At 37.6% G+C, this 17,970-nt stretch overlaps 1 protein-coding gene across 10 annotated transcripts in view; it reads right to left on the bottom strand.

Moving 5' to 3' along the window:
- The window catches only part of THOC2 (THO complex 2), a 116,833-nt gene that overhangs the window by 61,715 nt on the left and 37,148 nt on the right, over positions 1-17,970 (bottom strand). For all 10 annotated transcript variants that reach the window (XM_032391342.1, XM_032391344.1, XM_032391345.1 and 7 more), the window contains exon 8: positions 10,479-10,645. In XM_032391342.1, coding sequence (XP_032247233.1) covers positions 10,479-10,645 — 167 coding nt within the window. The remainder of the gene's footprint in view (positions 1-10,478; positions 10,646-17,970) is intronic.

Here is a 17,970-nt window from a genome sequence, read left to right as displayed (position 1 = left end):
AACACAGGAAGCTAACCAAACTAATGGATATCCTATAAAGAACGCATTGTTCACTGTATTTCTTAAGACAGGTTAAGTCTTCCATTTCACAATAGTTTAATTCTAAATGTATATAAATGGTTATTTAGTAACAAAACATTTTCCTCTAAAAACAAATGGTGGTCAAGGTCTCAGAGCAAACCCACAAAAGCTTATTATCTGACTTGAATCCACCAGGCATACGCTCATTATTCCCATTATCTCTGTCACAATGAGTCCACCACAAGAAGCCCTTGACTCCCAGGCCAAACATAAACTCCCATACTCTGATCTTCATATTGCTCTGTACAATCCGTTCTGTCCTAACCCATCTTTCTGCATTCTTGAAAAAGTTCCATGGACTCCTCTGGAATTCATAATCCATCCTCAGCAAAACCCCCTATATATCCTGAACTTCTCCTCTAACTGTTCCCTTCACTTTCTTGCTCAAACAGAGCCTAAGACTCCCTAGGAACACCACTCTCACTGTAACCCAGTCAAGTGGTAGCTCTTTTCCCCAGACCCCTCACACTACTAGGCCTGGAGGTGGGGTATGAGTCATCTTTGCTTTTTATAGTTTTCAGACTATTCTCCCTCCACCCTCCCCTAAAGCCCACCCAGCTTTGAATTTCCAATCGCTCATTATCCCTCACTATTGCTGTGATCTAGTTTCATTCCATTGTGGTCAAAGAAAATATTTTGTAGGATTTCAATGTTTTTTTTTTTTTTTTTTTTAAAGATTTTATTTATTTATTTGAGACAGAGAGAATGAGAGAGAGAGAGCACATGAGAGGGGAGAGGGTCAGAGGGAGAAGCAGGCTCCCCACTGAGCAGGGAGCCCAATGCGGGACTCGATCCAGGGACTCCAGGATCATGACCTGAGCCGAAGGCAGTCGCTTAACCAACTGAGCCACCCAGGCGCCCCAGAATTTCAATGTTTTAAATTTATTGAGACATGTTTTGTGGTCAAAGATAGGGTCTATCCTGGAGAACGTTCCATGCACACTTGAGAAGAATACGTAATCTACTGTTGCTAGCTAGGTACTGTTCTATATATGTCTGTTAAGTCTAATTGGTTTATAGTGGCTGTTCAAGTTCTCTATTTCCTTTTGTCTAGTTGTTCTATCCATTAATGAGAGTGGGGTATGGAAATTTCCAACAATTATTGCAAAACTATTTCTCCTTGCAATCCTGTTAATGTATGCTTCATATATTTTGAGGCTCTATTTGGTGCAAATGTGTTTATAACTGTTTTATCTTCTTCGTGGGCTGACCCTTTTATCAATATATAATGTCCTTTGCTGTCTATTGTAAAAATTTTTGTCTTAAAGTCTATTTTGTCTGATATTAGAATAGCCACCCCAGCTCTCTCTCATGGATACTATTCGCATAGGATTTTCCACTTTGAACATATTTCTATCTTTGGATCTAAAAGTGAGTTGCTTATAGACAGCACATAGTTGAATCATGTTTTATACATTCTGCCAAACTGCCTTTTGATTACAAATTTTAATCCATTTACATTTAAAGTAATAACTGACAAGGAAGGACTTCTGCCATTTTTCTATTTGTTTTCTACAGATCATATATATATATATATATATATATATATATATATATATATAGTTGTGTTGTTCCTCATTTCTTCCATTAGTGCCTTCTTTTGTGTTTGATTTTTTTTTTGTACCCTTTTGATTCCCTTCTTTCCTTTTCTATTTTTTTAGTTATTTTCCTAGTGGTTACCTTGGGTATTGCAAGTGATATTTTAAACATAATAATCTAGTTTGAACTAATAGCAATTTAGCTTCAATAGTATATAAAAACTCTATACCTATACACCTCAATCCCTCCCCCTTTTATATTGTTACATTGTTTGCCAATTAGATTTATAATTATTGTTTTATTACTTTGTCTTTTAAATCTTGTAAGAAAAAAGGAACTACAAACCAAAAAAATATAGTAATGTTGGCTTTTATATTTACCTATGTAGTTACCTTTACCAGTGTTCTTTATTTCTTCATATGGCTTCAAGTTATTGTCTAGTGTCCTTTCATTTCAGCCCAAAGGACTCTCTTTAGCATTTCTTGTTCTTTTAAGGTCTACTAGCGACAAATTCCCCCAACTTCTGTTTATCTTGGAATGTCATAAACTACCATTTTTGAAGGATAGTTTTACTAGATACAGAATTCTTTGACAGTTTTGTTCTTTCAGCACTTTATGCCATCCTACTGCCTTCTGAAGAGAAATCACCTGTTAATCTTATTGAGGATCTTTTGTATGCAATGGGTCACATCTGTTTTGCTTTCAAAATTCTTTGTCTTTCAACAATCTGAGTATAATGTGTCTTGGTGTGGCTCTCTTTGAGTTTATCCACTTAGTGTTTGTGGAGCTTCTTAGATGTGTAGATCCATATCTTTCATCAAATTTGGGAAGTTTTCAACCATTTTTTTTTTTTTTGTCCTGTCCCTTTCTCTCTCCCCTCTGCTTCTGGGAGTCTAATGTACATATTGATATTGGATGGTGTCCTATAGTCTCTTAGACTCTGTTCATTTTTCTTCATTCTTTTCTCTTTCTGCTCCTCATACTGGATAACCTCAATTGGCTCATCAAGTTGGCTGACTGTTTCTTCAGCCTTCTCAAATCTGTTGTTATAACCCTCTAGTGAATTTTTCATTTATCATACTTTTTGACTCCAGAATGTTTGGTTCCTTTGTTCATAATTTCTATTCCTTTTTTGATATTCTGCCTGGTCTCCTTTAGCTCTTTGCCCATGGTTTCCTATATAGATCATAAGCATATTTAGGACTGGTGATTTAAATTATCTAATAAGTCCATCACCTGGGCTTGCTCAGGGATAGTTTCTATTTTCTTTTCTTGTGAATGAGCCATACTATGTTTCATTGCATACCTCATTATCTCTTGTTGAAAACAAGATATTTTGAATATTATGTGGCAACTCTGAAAATCAAATTCTGCCCCATCTTTGGAGTTTGTTGATGCTTATTGTGGGTTACTGTTGTTTGCCTGTTTAGCGACATTTTTGTAAAGTCTATATTACTGTCATGTGCGGTCACTGAAATCTGTGTTCTGTCAGTGGAGTGGTTAGCTAATGTTTTGAGTTTTCTTAAAGGCCTGAAGCCAAAAATAAAAAGAAGAAAAAAAAGAAAAAAAACCACTCTCCCAGTCTTTGCATACTAGCTCTGTGTTTGGGCATGCTTCAACACTTGGCCAGGTCATTTACAATTCTGTCTTAAGTCTTCACCTCCTGCTTGTGCAGAGCCTGAAGGCCAGCCAGAGGAAAAAGCCTAGGATCTTCTCAGTCCTTTTCTGAGTAGGTATCCAGTTCTGGGCATAAGCACGGCCTTTTGTTCCAATTCCCTGGTACATGCTATTCCCCCGTATTATCTCCTTATCAACCTTCTTTTTTCCCAGGCTTTCAGTCTCTCTATTGCTCGTCTAACCGTTGTCTCTCACTCCAAGCTGCTAAAGCCAGTAGTTGTGCCTTAGAATCCTTTTGGCAAAAGCCACCCCAGCTCTGGAGATGCTCCTAATCAGGCAAAACAAAAACAGGCCCTTGCACAAGTCCTTCAGGGAACAGAGAGATCGCAACCCACAATTCTTTATGTCCTCTGGCATTAGCAATCTACACTAGGAGTGCAGACTTCTATCTTCAGGGCCATCATCGATCTGGGTGTGAGGCAATTTATAACATCACAGTGCTCTCTTCCCCAAAGCAGCAGCTTCTTTCTTCACCCAGCCTTTCCTTGACTGTTGTAAGTTTTTTACTAAATTCCAGAATTCTGTTAAAGTTGATTGACAGTTTTTGCCAGTTCATTAGTTGCTTTTATGGAGGGACAGAGCTCTGGAGTTCCCTACTCTGCCATTTTCACTCATGTCCTACTGTTGCCACCTATGGACTCCTGGGTCACTGCCCTTCATTTAGCAATGATCTTATAGGTTCTGATTCACTGTCATTCCATCCAACTCTATCCTTTTTTAATTGTTGGAGATTTTCATATATATGTAAGTGATACTTCCATCATCCTGACCTCTTGGCTCCTGGAACTCCTCTCTTCCAAAGATCTTCTCCTCTACCCCATCTGAGCCATTCACTCCATATCCTAAACTTTAATATTACCAATACCTACAACCCCTCCAAAATGTCGATTTCACATATCTACCCTCAAATGAATCCTTAATCCTGCCGGACAGTCATACTCTATTTCTCTCATTCATTCACTCTCCTACTCTCCTATATAACTACTTCCTACCTTCTTTACTAACCTCTCCTAACCTCCAATACCTCCTCTCTCAGCTGATGACCTTATTTTCTATTTTGGCAAGAAAACTGGAGCAATCAAAATTTCTACAAACTCTCACCATCACATCCATCCACCTACCAACAACTGTACCTACATATGCTGCTACCTTTCCAACTATTATTCTAGATGAACTCTCTATGCTCCCATTTAAAGTCAATCCATCTACTTATGCCATAAACTCCATTCTCTCTATCCAAGAACATTACTCCAATAACTCTCTCCTACATCACCAGTTTTCTTCCTTTCTACTCAATCATTCCCATGAGCATAAAAATATGTTCTCTCTCCCTCTTCAAAAAATAATCTCTCTTGAGCTCACTTCCCCTGCCAGCTACCTTTGTGACTCTTTGTAACAACTGCTTTAGAGCTGTCTACTCTATTTCCAACCTACTCTCCCCATTCTCTTAACACCACCCCAACTTTACCAAAATGGCTAGTTTTGCCCTCCCTGATGATAAAGCCAATGACCAAATTTTAGTCCTCATCTTAAATGACCTATCAGAGGCATTTAACAAAGTTCATCATTCCTTCTTCCATTTAGCTTCCAAGATGCTATATTCTTTTTTTTCCTCTTACCTTATACATTACTTCTGTATCTCATTTGCTGATTCCTCCTCTTCTCCAGGCCCTTTAACATTGGAGTGCCAAGGCTCAGCCCTTGGTTCTCTTCTCTTGTCTCTCTATATCCAACTCTTGGTGATTTCAGTTAGTATCACAACTTTAAATATCACCTACATGTTTCTGACATCTGTATTTCTATTTCTAACCCAGTCCTTTCTGATTACCAGATCTATACATCCAGTTATTTACTCAACATCTCACTTGGATATCTAAGACATCTCAAACTTAACATACGCAAAACTGAAATTCCTGATTTCTACCCCCAGTACACCAAACCCATTCCACCTGAAATTTACTCTATCTCAGTTGATAATAACACCATCCTTTTTGCTGCTCAGTCCAAAAAAAAGGTTAGAAATAACCCTAACTCTACTCTCTCACACTCTGTATCTAATCAATCAACGAATACTATTGGCTCTACCTTCAAAATATACTCAGAAGCTCATCAACTTCCACTGCTACCTTAACAATATCGATTCTTTGATAACCTAAGTCAAAATACACATGTACACGATGTCTTCTGTCTCTCTTATCTCTCTCTCTCTCACATACACACATACTGCTCATGTCACCTTTACTCTGATAGCTAGTAATTAATGGGGGGGGTGGGGAATGAAGCATTCATCCTGCCTTTCCAGTAGGAACTGTATTTCAACGTAACCAAGCAACCCAAGTTAATAAGGGACAACTCTTCTTTACAGAGAAATGATAGCTAATAAATGTGGAAAGCATGATAACATCAGTAAATCAACAATTTGGAACACCTAAGGAAATAACTGACTCAGGCAAGGATCATTCATGTATTCTAAGCCACTTAATGTAAGGTTAATGAAAAACTGGATATTCACAAGGTGCCAAAGTATCAACATACAGGTAACTTCCTATTAAAATGGGGGGAAATGTCACTGTTGAATGGAGGGATTAGACTGTCATCAACTTACTGGAACATTAAAAGTCAGACAGGCATGAGATGTTACGTGATATGAAACATAAAGCACAATCTGTGAAGTCTTTTGCAATTAAATATTTTACCTGAACATAGTCAAGCTCTGAGACCTAACTCTAAGTACATAAGACAGACTGGGGACAAAGAACAAATTTAACCAACCATGAAAAAGCAATCAGATAAATCTAATGCTTGGAAGAATAATGTAGTCTTCTATGGTAATGGTGTCTTCAACAAGTCGATGCCATTAAGGAATGAGAGGGGACACTATTCTGAATTAAGAGACTGAAGAACCCTAACAAATAAAACACATGGCCTCTGACTGGATCACTGTTTGAACAAAACAGTTATAAAATGTACTTGGGAGACAATTTGGGAAATCTGAATATGGTCAGAGTTTGTTATAGAATAGCAATCTAGTAAGATATAAAACTGGTATGATGGTTATATAGAAAAAGTCCTTACTTTTAAAAAGTACCAATTAGCGTATTTAGGAGTAAATGATATCTGTAATATAAATTAATATTTCCAAAAAAGTATACCAACATGTTAATAAACTTACTTCTAGGTGATGGGATTACACTATTCACTCTTTTCTATATGTTTGAAAATGTTCATAATAAAATGAAAACATAAAAGAGAAACAAAATGAAAGAACTAAGTCCGATCACATCACTCTCCTACTCAAAATCCTCCAATAGCTTCACCCAGTATCAAAGCCAAAAATCTTGCAGCACTAGCTCTATGTGATGTGGTCTCTCAGCTCTGACCTCATCTCCTACCACTCTCCCAATCAGTCTGATCCAGCCACACTGGTCTCCTTGTTGTTCTCCAACACATCAGGCATGCTCACACCTTAAGGCCTTTGCCTAGAGCCTCTTCCCCAGATATCTGCACAGTTTAAACCTCACATCCTTCATTTCATTGCTTATATCTATTTTTTCAGTGAGGTATACTCTCACTGTTCTATGTAAAATTGCAACCTACCACTCCAGCACTCCCACTCTTCCTTACCCTGCTCTATACTTTTTTTTGCCCCATCTCATTGATCACCTTCTAACATACCATATAATTTACCTCAAATATAAGCATCATGAAGGCAAGAATTTCTATTTGCTTACAGATGTAGCCCCAGCACCTAGAACACTACCTGGCACATAAGAAGTGCCCAATCAAATTTTTTTTTCCAATTTTTTTTTTTTTAAGTAATCTCTATACCCAATGTAGGGCTCAAACTCACAACCTTGAAATCAAGAGTCTTGTGCTCCACCAACCATGCCAGCCAGGTGCCCCACTGATCAATATTTTTTTTTTTTTTAAGCAGGCTCCACGCCCAGCATGGAGCACAATGCAGGGCTTGAACTCATGACCCTGAGATCAAGACCTGAGCTGAGATCAAGAGTTGGACACTTAACTGACTGAGCCACCAGGTGCCCCCAATCAACATCTCTTAAGTGAGTGAATTTAAGTTATAATAATGCCTAGCCATGATACCACTATTACTACTGTTGTGTTCTGAATCCAGAAATTAAGGGGCTGTGATATGGGTGAGAGTCATCATCTCTTTCCTCTTTCCTGTGGCAAGACAACTCCAGCCAAGTTTATCTTTTGGTTCCCTCACACTTCCTAGTACTCCTTTCCTTCTGTCCTTTGTGCTAATCCTCATGCTGTCCCTAAGCCCTCTATCATAGCCATCCCTGTTAGGAGAATCAAGCAGACGTGCCTGCCAAATTTTCCAAAGTGTGCTCTCAAACTGCCTACATCCCCTGCCACCCTTCCAAGTCAAAACATCCAGTATAGCTGATCCCAGGTTGAAACTAGGATAAAATCACTCTCACTGACTTCATGGCATAAATAATCAGCTTTGTCTAGAAGTCCTAGCACTAAGGGAAAAAAAAAAGTCTGTTCATCCAAATAAGTCCCAACTGGTGAAAATATGGGTTGTGGGCAAGGGGAATGAACATTTTCAGATAATGATAAGAAGAGGGGAGGGTGGAGTAAGGCAAGGGACCAATACACAAGGGTGACCATGTATGCCTAGGAGCCAATTCCCAGGCTTACATGCCCTAAGCACCTCTTCACTTTCATGGTTGTCCTTATTTTACCTCTCAGACCACAAATTATTGAAAATCTTTGACATTTTTTCCTCTAACCTCAGTGGTCCTTAAGACTACAGATTTGTACAAGATAGTTCAGGCAATAGAAACAAAGGAATGGTGTTACACAGAGCAATATAAGGGTTACTCTTTCCAATAATAGATTATTTCTAAATCAAATGTTCCTTGCTGGGTATTTCTTATATAAGAAAAGGGCCCATCATCTATTTAAAAAAAAAGATTATTCCATGGGGCGCCTGGGTGGCTCAGTCGTTAAGCATCTGCCTTCGGCTCAGGTCATGATCCCAGGGTCCTGGGATCGAGCCCCGCATCGGGCTTCCTGCTCGGCGGGGAGTCTGCTTCTCCCTCTCCCACTCCCCCTGCTTATGTTCCCTCTCTCGCTGTGTCTCTGTCAAATAAATAAATAAAAATCTTTAAAAAAAAATTAAAATTAAAAAAAAGATTATTCCAACACTGTCAACCCCCCAGGGATATTTTAATTCAGCTCAAAAGTGTTACCATTATGAGGAATATTTTCATATAAAAATTTCTAAATTCTAAAACTCACATTCAACTAATAATACTTGATGTTATGCAGTAGGTCATCATTATTCACTGTAATATACTCTGAAACCTACAGTCTCCAAAGCTGTAACCTATATTCTAATTAATTAAGCCCAAGTTAAATTTCAGCTACCCTGTCACTTTAGCGATTGGCTTCATGTTCTCAAACTCAAAGCAATCATGGTACCTCTTAAGATGTGATAAATACTTCAACTTCTCTTCCTACCAAGGAATGGGGAAAGTTGCCATCACTAATTTTTGAACAAAGATGAAGTACTCTTGCCTAAAAACCCTGCCATGTGTCTTGTTTGGTATCAAAATGCTATATGAAGTTCTGATCTGATTTCTCTTCTGGAGCATCCCAGAAAATGGAAAATAAAAGATAAGCAGAGGCAGTAGGTGGTGTTATCATTTGAGAATACTAAAAGAAATCGTCTTACTATCCTGAATTTGAGCTCCAGAGGACAGGAAAAGACCCTCTTTACCAGAGTATCCTCAGTGCCTAGCAAAGCAAGAGCATATCATAAACATTCCATAAATGAGTATTTCTTGACTAAGTATCCCAGGCAGGTAGACAAATTAGGAAAGCTATACCAAAAGGATGGACAATAGAGGCCTTATTACATTAAAATCCTCCATGCTATCATGAAAGTTATCTTCCTAAAAACATAGATCACTCATTTACAATTAGTGAGCATTTACTATAGGCTAAGCAGTAAATTAATCCAGAGAAATTATTAAAATATAGACCCCACCCTAAATGGCTCACAGTCTGACAAGGGACACAGATACAGTTTATGCTAATATAACCTGATAAGTGCTAGAAGTCTGTGTCAAGTTTTATGAGAACAGAGATTAAGAAATAACTAATTCCACCTGGGTGAAGTGACAGCAAGACTTTACAGAGCAAGTAGCACTTGATCTTAAAGAATAAACAGGAGTCCTCAAGATGAGGAAAAGACAGGTGAGAGGGTTGAGTAAGAAGAGTTTTCTAGTTATAAGGAACTGCATATAAATAAAGGTCTATATATACTAATGTCTATACCTAAATTTAGGAAATGGCTAGTAATTTAATAGGACTAGAATATTAGATTTGAGGGGGGAAAACCACTAAATATGAGGCTGGAAAGAAAGAATGGGGCTAGATTGTGAAGAGCCTTTTCTGCCATGTTTAGAAGTTTGAATTTTATCCTGCAAAGGTTTTTGAGCAGTGGTCAATTTGATTTCTTTTAAAATATAACAGTAGTAATAATATGAAAGACAGACTGAAAGAGAAATAGAGGCAGACTTGCTAGATAATTATTATAGTGATTTAAGTGAAAAGTAATGTAAAATATGCCTCAAGAATTTATCCACATCCATAAAAAAATTCCTATGGTCATTGCCTATATAATAAAATTCTAACTCAACACAGTACCTTTGACAATCTAAAGTGTGCCTACCTTTCCAACTTCACTTCTTGTTCTTTCTTTTCCCTATATCTTACAATCCAGCCACATCAGACTATGTACCATTTCTTCAATCGGTTATATACATTCATACTGCCATGTCTTCACTCAGTTTATTTCGAAAAACAACTCTCAACAAACTCCTACTCATCCTTCAAGGACTGGGTTAAAAAAGAGTTGTATCTATAAAGTCTTCTCTGATTCCATCTCTCCCAAGGCAAAAATTTATTATGCTTTGCTCTAGGCTTTCACATCACACCATTCATACTACTAATATAGTACTTATCATATGGCATTGTTAGCTATCCATTTATCTACCTGCTTTGCTAGAATGGCTGAGCTGAAACCAATCATTTACAAATAAAATTCAAATTAAGTTATACATATAAAACCATGAGATTTATCGATGTCTGTGTATACACACACACACACATACACACACACACACATTTTTTTTTTTTACCTGGTAAAACTTGAATTTGAACCCAAGAATATGACACAGTGTTTGCGGTTCACACATACTCATGTAAGATTCTAATAAAGATATAAAGAAGTCATCATGTTCTGGCCTGCATTCAAACACTTCTAAAATGACATCCAAAACTCTATTGGGATCCAGATTAAAGCATCCTGCAACAGATGAGATACACACAAATTCAAAAGTGATTATACATCATTTCTAATAATTAAACCATTAATTTTCAGGGACAACTTATATAACAAGATAAAATGTTTTTAAAAACAACTTCTTTTACAAGTTTGCTTCCCCTGCATCAGAGGATAATCTTTATAATTTTCAAGATGATCAAGTCCACTCCCCATATTTTACAGATGAGAAATATGACTTGCCCAGGATTACAAAGTGGGTTAATGACAGAACTGGGGCTGGAGCCCAGGACCTGCGACACACAGACAAGTAAACTTTCTTCTATGCCACACTGTCTCAGGTCTTGATTACTCAGGCTAGTTAAAGAGATCCACATTTTTAATTCTCAGGAAAATATGACAATCAAAAATGCATTTACAAGTTAGGCAACTAAAGGGTTTTCTTTAGTATTTCAAGAAGCATTTGGAATGTTGGTAAACAATTAAAAGTTCAGGTTCATAAAAGCAGAACATCATTTTTAGAATAATTTCTTAGTTTATCTTACATACACAACAAAACTATAAAATATAAACCGCACCACTGACTTATATCTATGGTTTTTGGCAGCATTCTAAGGAGAAAACAAGTATACTACTGATACTGAAGAGATGAAAGAACACCAAGGAGTTGGGGACATAACCAAAGAGCGTAGATAACACAAGCAAAGAGAGGAGGAAAACGATCTAGGCAGAGCCAGAAAAGAAAGGAAAAGCAGCACTGAATAGGCGCCGATGGCTACTTATCCTTGCTAATCTCATGAGGTAAAGCTAAAGAGGGCCAATGGACACAGATTTAGTAGACATTCCTACCAGCGACCCTATTCTTAATACATTATTAATTCCATTTGCATCCAGCTTCACCTGTTACCATATATTATAGTGCAGTCCTATCATATGTGCATTTAATTTATGAGAATTTGCACAAAACAAAAAAAGTGAAAGAGGGGCGCCTGGGTGGCTCAGTTGGTTGGGCGACTGCTTTCAGCTCAGGTCATGATCCTGAAGTCCCAGGATCGAGTCCCGCACGGGGCTCCCTGCTCAGCACTTCTCCCTCTGACCCTCCCCCCCTCATGCGCTCTCTCTCTCTCTCTCTCTCATGCTCTCTCTCAAATAAATAGAATCTTTAAAAAAAAATAAGTGAAAGAAATAAATTTAAACAATACAGGAGGTTCCACCCACCATTCCTCTCAATAAAACATATGCTTATGACCCAGAGTGAGCACGAAATATCAATCTACTGTTTCCTCAGTTTATATCAATTCCCATATGCCTTGCACATCAAGCTGAATGGAATTCTAGAATTTTAAATTACATAGTTTTCATTAGACATAGCGCCTCCATGCAAGCTAACCACTTCATTGGGGCAAATAAATAAATATTCCTTTCTTCTAATGCTGGAGGAAGAAAAAACAACTGTGTTGAACTTAGAAATCTTAGTTCTGAACACTGTATTTTATAGATGACTTAAGAGATTTTTCAAAGAAAATTCTTATATAACCTATTATAAGAGATTTCCAGAGTTACTTTTATTAACTCCACACTTAGTTACATTGAATGCTATAAAACTAATATCTGATTCACAGTATCTTAGCAATCACTTGGAAAACCAAACTCTCCAAATATAAAAAGTATTTCTTTCCTCGTTTTATGAAATCCAAAGTTAAGAATACATTTTCTTCTATTTCTCATACTAAAGGGAAAAAAGACTAACACAGTGATTATGTCTCACTGAAAAGAGCTCCAGATTTTCATAAATTCTCCAAGGAAATATTTACCTAAAGTTCTGAGAAAAAAACTTCTAAATATTTTTGTCTCTCTCTGTACCCTCCAAAAGTAGCCTATGAATGTAAAAGTCACTCCAGAATAGCAAATGGAATTTTTAAAGGCTGTTGGTGGAAATATAAAATGCAAAATGGCACAACTACTTTGTAAAACTGGCAATTTCCTTAAAAATTAAACTTACAACTACCCTATGACCCAGCCATTTCATTCTTAAGTATTTACCCAAGAGAAATAAATGTCTATGTTCATACAAAGACTTGTACAAATGTCTTTGATAACAGCTTTATTTATTTTCTTATAACAGCTTTATTTATAATAGTACCCTCTCAAATGTCTATCAGCATGTAAATGGACAAACTGTAGTACAGTATAACTGTCATATATACAGTAGACTACTACTCAGAAATAACAAGAATAATACAAGCAAAAACGTGGATGAATCACAAAATAATTATGCTGAATGAAAAAAGCCAGACCAAAAAAAAATACTCACTATATGATTCCATTTATTAAAAAAATTCTCAAAAATGCAAACTAATCTATAGTGACAGAAAACAACCAGTGGTTACCTGGAGAGGGGGAAACAGAGTGAAGGAGGATGAAACACAAAGGGGCAAGAAGAAATTTGGGGGAAGGGGGTAGTGGTAAATGTGCATTATCTAGATTGCTGTGATGTTTTCACAGATGCATACATGTTATAACTCAAACTGTACACTTTAAATATGCAGTTTATTTATGCCAAGTATGCCTCAATAAAACTGAAAAAAATGCCTCCAAACTGTTCTAACACTGACAGTAAAGATTGTGAAAGTAAGACCTAGCAAATTCTCTAGCCTTATAACTGCTAATTTACTAAATATAAAAATCCAATCACCAAATAAAAATACTCTATCAGAGATGACAAAAGATACATTAAATATAATTTTGAAAAAATTGCTGGTTTATAATTACCCATCAAGCTACAACTAGAACATGTTACATGGGAATGCTGTGCTTCATGAATCACATTGCTTTAAAGTTTTGTGGTTTTTTTTAAGATTTTATTTATTTAGGAGAGAGAGTGTGTGAGAGAGAGAGAGCACGAGCAGGGTAACGGCGGGGGAAAAGCAGACTCCCCCGCTGAGCAGGGACCCCAATGCGGGGCTCGATGCCAGGACTTCAGGATAATGACCGAAGCTGAAGGCAGATGCTTAACAAACTGAGCCACCCAGGCGCCCCTAAAATTTGTATTTTCAATGTGCTACAGTGTGAGCCACCTTCATTATGTTTTTTAACAGTATTACTGCATCAAGGCTATTCTATCAGTGATCCGTACTGTCGACTAACTACCAGTTTCTTTCTAGATGCAATATGAGGCAGTAATCTAAAAGAGAAGATATGTACCTTTATTTATAACAGATATCAACCTTTGCATCTTTCACAAAAGAAAAACTGGCTTATGAATTTTCTATTAAGTGTCTCAAGTTTAGTGCAACCAACTAGAATGACCTTTGCTCCATAAGATGGAAAAAGTAACCAAACCATGTATTTAGAAAATGATTTTTAAAACCTTAAAGATCTGCTAGGTAACAGTTAAGCTATTTCATATAGAATAAGACTCTAGTAACAATCAGTAAGCTTGGAATGTCCAAAATAATTTTTTTTTTCTAATGGCAGCTGTCGGTAGAACATAGGCACTCTTGTGCTCAACCATCTTAGAAAGGCTTTTGTCTAGCCCAAACATCAACAGTCATGTGATCTTGAAAGAGATCATAAGCCTAGCTCCCCAACTAGGCATTATATAGCTGGTGTAGCTACATTAAGGATATATACACACATATAATGCCTTTATGTCTTCTGAGGAATAAACAGGGAACCATATTGGAAGGGAACAAGTAGAAAAATAAAAAAGTGGTAGAGCTGTAATGGCCATGGATGCATTCCTTCATTTAAATAAACATTAAATAACCACCTGATACGTGCCAGGTGCCTGTGATAGGGAGATTAATAAAATGCCTAAAAGAGAGTTCACACCTTTTGGATGACGTCTTTTTAGAAATGCGCTGAAGAAGTAACTGAAGTTTTCCCAAAGACAGACAGGATGACACTAGTCATTATTAGAGCAAGCGATTGTGACTAGAGGCAAAAAAAATATTGATTAAACTGACAATGGCTGTTGGAGGAATATGCCAAATGGAGATTCCTAACAGAAAAAAAAAATCCCAAGGTAATATTGTAAACATGACTGGGAGAGATGTCCAACCCGCACACTTCAGACAAGAAAACAGAATAGCTTCAATCATCATGTTCCGGACAGAAAGGACCTTATGAGACAGAGAAAAACCATGTGTTGAACAAAAGGACATAATCTGGCATCTAGAATTACTTTAGAAACAGGCTATGATGTAATCTGAATGCTTGTGCCCCCCCCCCCACCAAAAACTGTTATATGGAAATTCTAATCCCCAATGTGATGGTATTTAGGAGGTGGAGCCTTTGAGAGGTGATTAGGTCACAAGAGCAGAGCTCTCACGAATGAGCTTAATGCCCTTAAAAAAGAGAGCTCCTCTGCCCCTTTCACCATGTGAGGATACAGCAAAAATTCAGGAAGCTTTCACCAAGAACCCAACCATGTTGGCACCCTGATTTTGGACTTCCAGCCTCCAGAACTGTGAGAGATACATTTCTGTTGTTTATAAGCCACCCAGTCTGTGGTAACTTGTTATAGTATGAAAGTATTTTTAATTTCTTTACTGCAGGTACAATGGCATCCAAGTCATCAATTTCTAAGATTTCAAGTAGATTATTAGTAAATGCCTGAAATGCTGGGAAAAATTCCTCCTGTTCTTCCAGTTTGTTGATAATGCTTTGGAGGTCTTCAGGTCCCAATACCTGCATAACCTGTTCATTCACATCCTCATTAATCAGCCTACACAATTTTCCAACTGTGTTCACCAACACACACAATGAAGATGAACTATCTAATTCTAAGAGTTCTTGGAGGTTTCTCACAGCACTGTTCATTTCTCCAAGCCTAGTATAAACTTCATTCATTTGTGTGGTAACTTGTTATAGCAGTCCAAATGGACTAAAACAGGCTAATAAAAACCTATGCTAGATTATTTCTAAGAAATAGTATTTGCAAAAAAACTATGCATCTCAAGGAAAGAACCAGAGAACCAAGATGCAGAGAAATGCACCTAACAAAATAAAAGTATAATTTTAAGGAAAAAATCTATGCTTGAGAACACCAATTGCTGTCATCTTTTTCATAGCAGAAAAAAACTCTGTAACTAGTATACAGTAAAGAAACTTCAATAAAGCAAAAACACAAAGGAGGTAGTCAACTGGCTTCCCTTTCCAAGAGATAGCAGACAGCTGACACAAAGATAAGATGCTTCTAGGCTGAATGGCCCTTATATCCAGATTGGTCCAAAAATAAAATACTAAGTATACTCAAGGTAACTGAGTCAAAATGGTTAAATGTAAATAAAATCTTTAAAAAAAGGGGGGGGGTGCCTGGGTGGCTCAGTCGTTAAGCGTCTGCCTTTGGCTCAGGTCATGATCCCAGGGTCCTGGGATCGAGCCCCGCTCAGGCTCCCTGCTCAGAGGAGAGCCTGCTTCTCCCTCTCCCACTCCCCCTGCTTGTGTTCCCTCTCTTGCTGTCTCACTCTCTCTGTCAAATAAATAAATAAAATCTTTAAAAAAATAAATTAATTAAATTAAATTTAAAAAAAAAAAAGGGCGCCTGGGTGGCTCAGTCAGTTGGGCGTCTGTCTTTGGCTCAGGTCATGATCCCAGGGTCCTGGGATCGAGTCCCGCATCAGGCTCCTTGCTCAGCAGGAAGCCTGCTTCTCCCTCCGCCTGCCACTCCCCCTGCTTGTGCTCTCTCTCGCTCGCTCGCTCTCTGACAAATAAACAAAATCTTTTTTAAAAAATGGTTAAATGTCCCATAATATGCCCAAGAATCATTTGGCTTGGGGTCTTATTTTGTTTTTAATGTTTCTCAGGTTACTTGCCAAGCAACCAAGAGAACTTGTGAGACTGAAGGTGCAGAGATTCTCACCCTACCTTTCCCCACCCCCAGCCAAATCTAGAAACTTGGACACCAGGCAACAAATTAAGGTCCTGAGGTTTGGTGAAGAGGGCTCTGGTTCTGGGTGAGTAGCACAGGGTTAGAGCCTAGGCCAAAAAGATCCTAGACCACTAAACCCAAAACCAGGAAGAACCATTTCCACTCCCTAAAACTAAACTCAAGTTAGCTAGCTCCATGACTAATTTTTAGCCAGAACTTTTGATTTAGAGCAGAAACCAGCAGAGTGTGGCCTGTGGGTCAAATCCATTCGGTTTCTGTAAATAAAGTTGTACTAGAACACATTTATTTACATATTGTCTATGGTTACTTTCAAACTACATCGGCAGAGTTGAGTAGTTGCAACAGAGACCATATGGCCCACAAAGCAAACAAATATTTACTACCTCACCCTTTAGAGAAAAAATCTGCTGACTCCTAATTTAAAAGAAAGAAAAGGAATACCTATTACTTTTTTTGAAGGGCATTCAGAAGAGTTATAGTTTAGCTCAATAATCAAAAGTGTCCATCTCTGATATCTTTCCTTGAATTTCTAAATGATGCCTTTTGCCATCTTGATGCAGGGTTCATTTGAGTGGGGTCTATGATTTAGTAGCTAAAGAGCCTACTAATCACTATCCTTTCCCATTTAATAAGTTTTTCAAATTTACTGTCAGACTTGAGATCACAACCACCATGCGGACTCATATGATTCTCCTCCTTTGCTTACTCATGCAGTAAACAGTCCCTATCTAACAGGATATAAACCTTGTTTATTATCTTTAGGATATAAACATTTTGATGTGCCAGAATCTTTTAGGGAGCAAATGACTAGCTTTTAATTAAAGGATGATAAATAAGGATTTCTCCTGATCAGACCAAGTGCCCTGAAATATAAGTGCATTTAAATGCATACCTCCCAAACTAGGTGGAGGTATCAGTTCTGCCAATGGCTAGTGAAGGAGATCAGGCCTGAGATAGCTTTGTAGGAGGTATTATGTCCAGACTGCTCCTACAGAGAAAACGATGGGAATAAGCAAGGGGAAACTCGTCCAAAGATGCCATGAAAATAAGATGCTGTGTCAGTGAACTGCTCTGGCCAGATGAGACAAGGCCTGCATGGAGTCTGCATTGAGGGGAAATCCAATAAATTTTAACACTGAAAGAGTACTCATTGGAATTGGAGTCTTAACCTCAATTTTCATGTCAATAAAAAATTCCTTTCTCAGACAATGGGGGAGAGGACAGACTCAGCAAGCCAGAAAGAAACAAACACTTGAGTCAAGGAGATGAGCTTACTAAAATCCTCCACGTCAAGGGAAAGATGCTAAGAATCACTATAAACTCTACAAGAATGAGAGAATTTTCATTCATTTTTCAACAAGTATTTATTTGGCACCTACATACCAGGCACTGAAGTTAGAGGTACTAAACAAAACAAAAACCACTATTTTCATGAAGCTTACATTCCAGGGTG

Source organism: Phoca vitulina, unplaced genomic scaffold (genome assembly GCF_004348235.1).
Source record: "Phoca vitulina isolate PV1807 unplaced genomic scaffold, GSC_HSeal_1.0 scaffold62, whole genome shotgun sequence".
In the NCBI taxonomy this organism is placed as follows: domain Eukaryota; kingdom Metazoa; phylum Chordata; class Mammalia; order Carnivora; family Phocidae; genus Phoca; species Phoca vitulina.
Note: the sequence above shows the minus strand (reverse complement) of the source record. Positions and strands in the feature narration are given on the sequence as shown.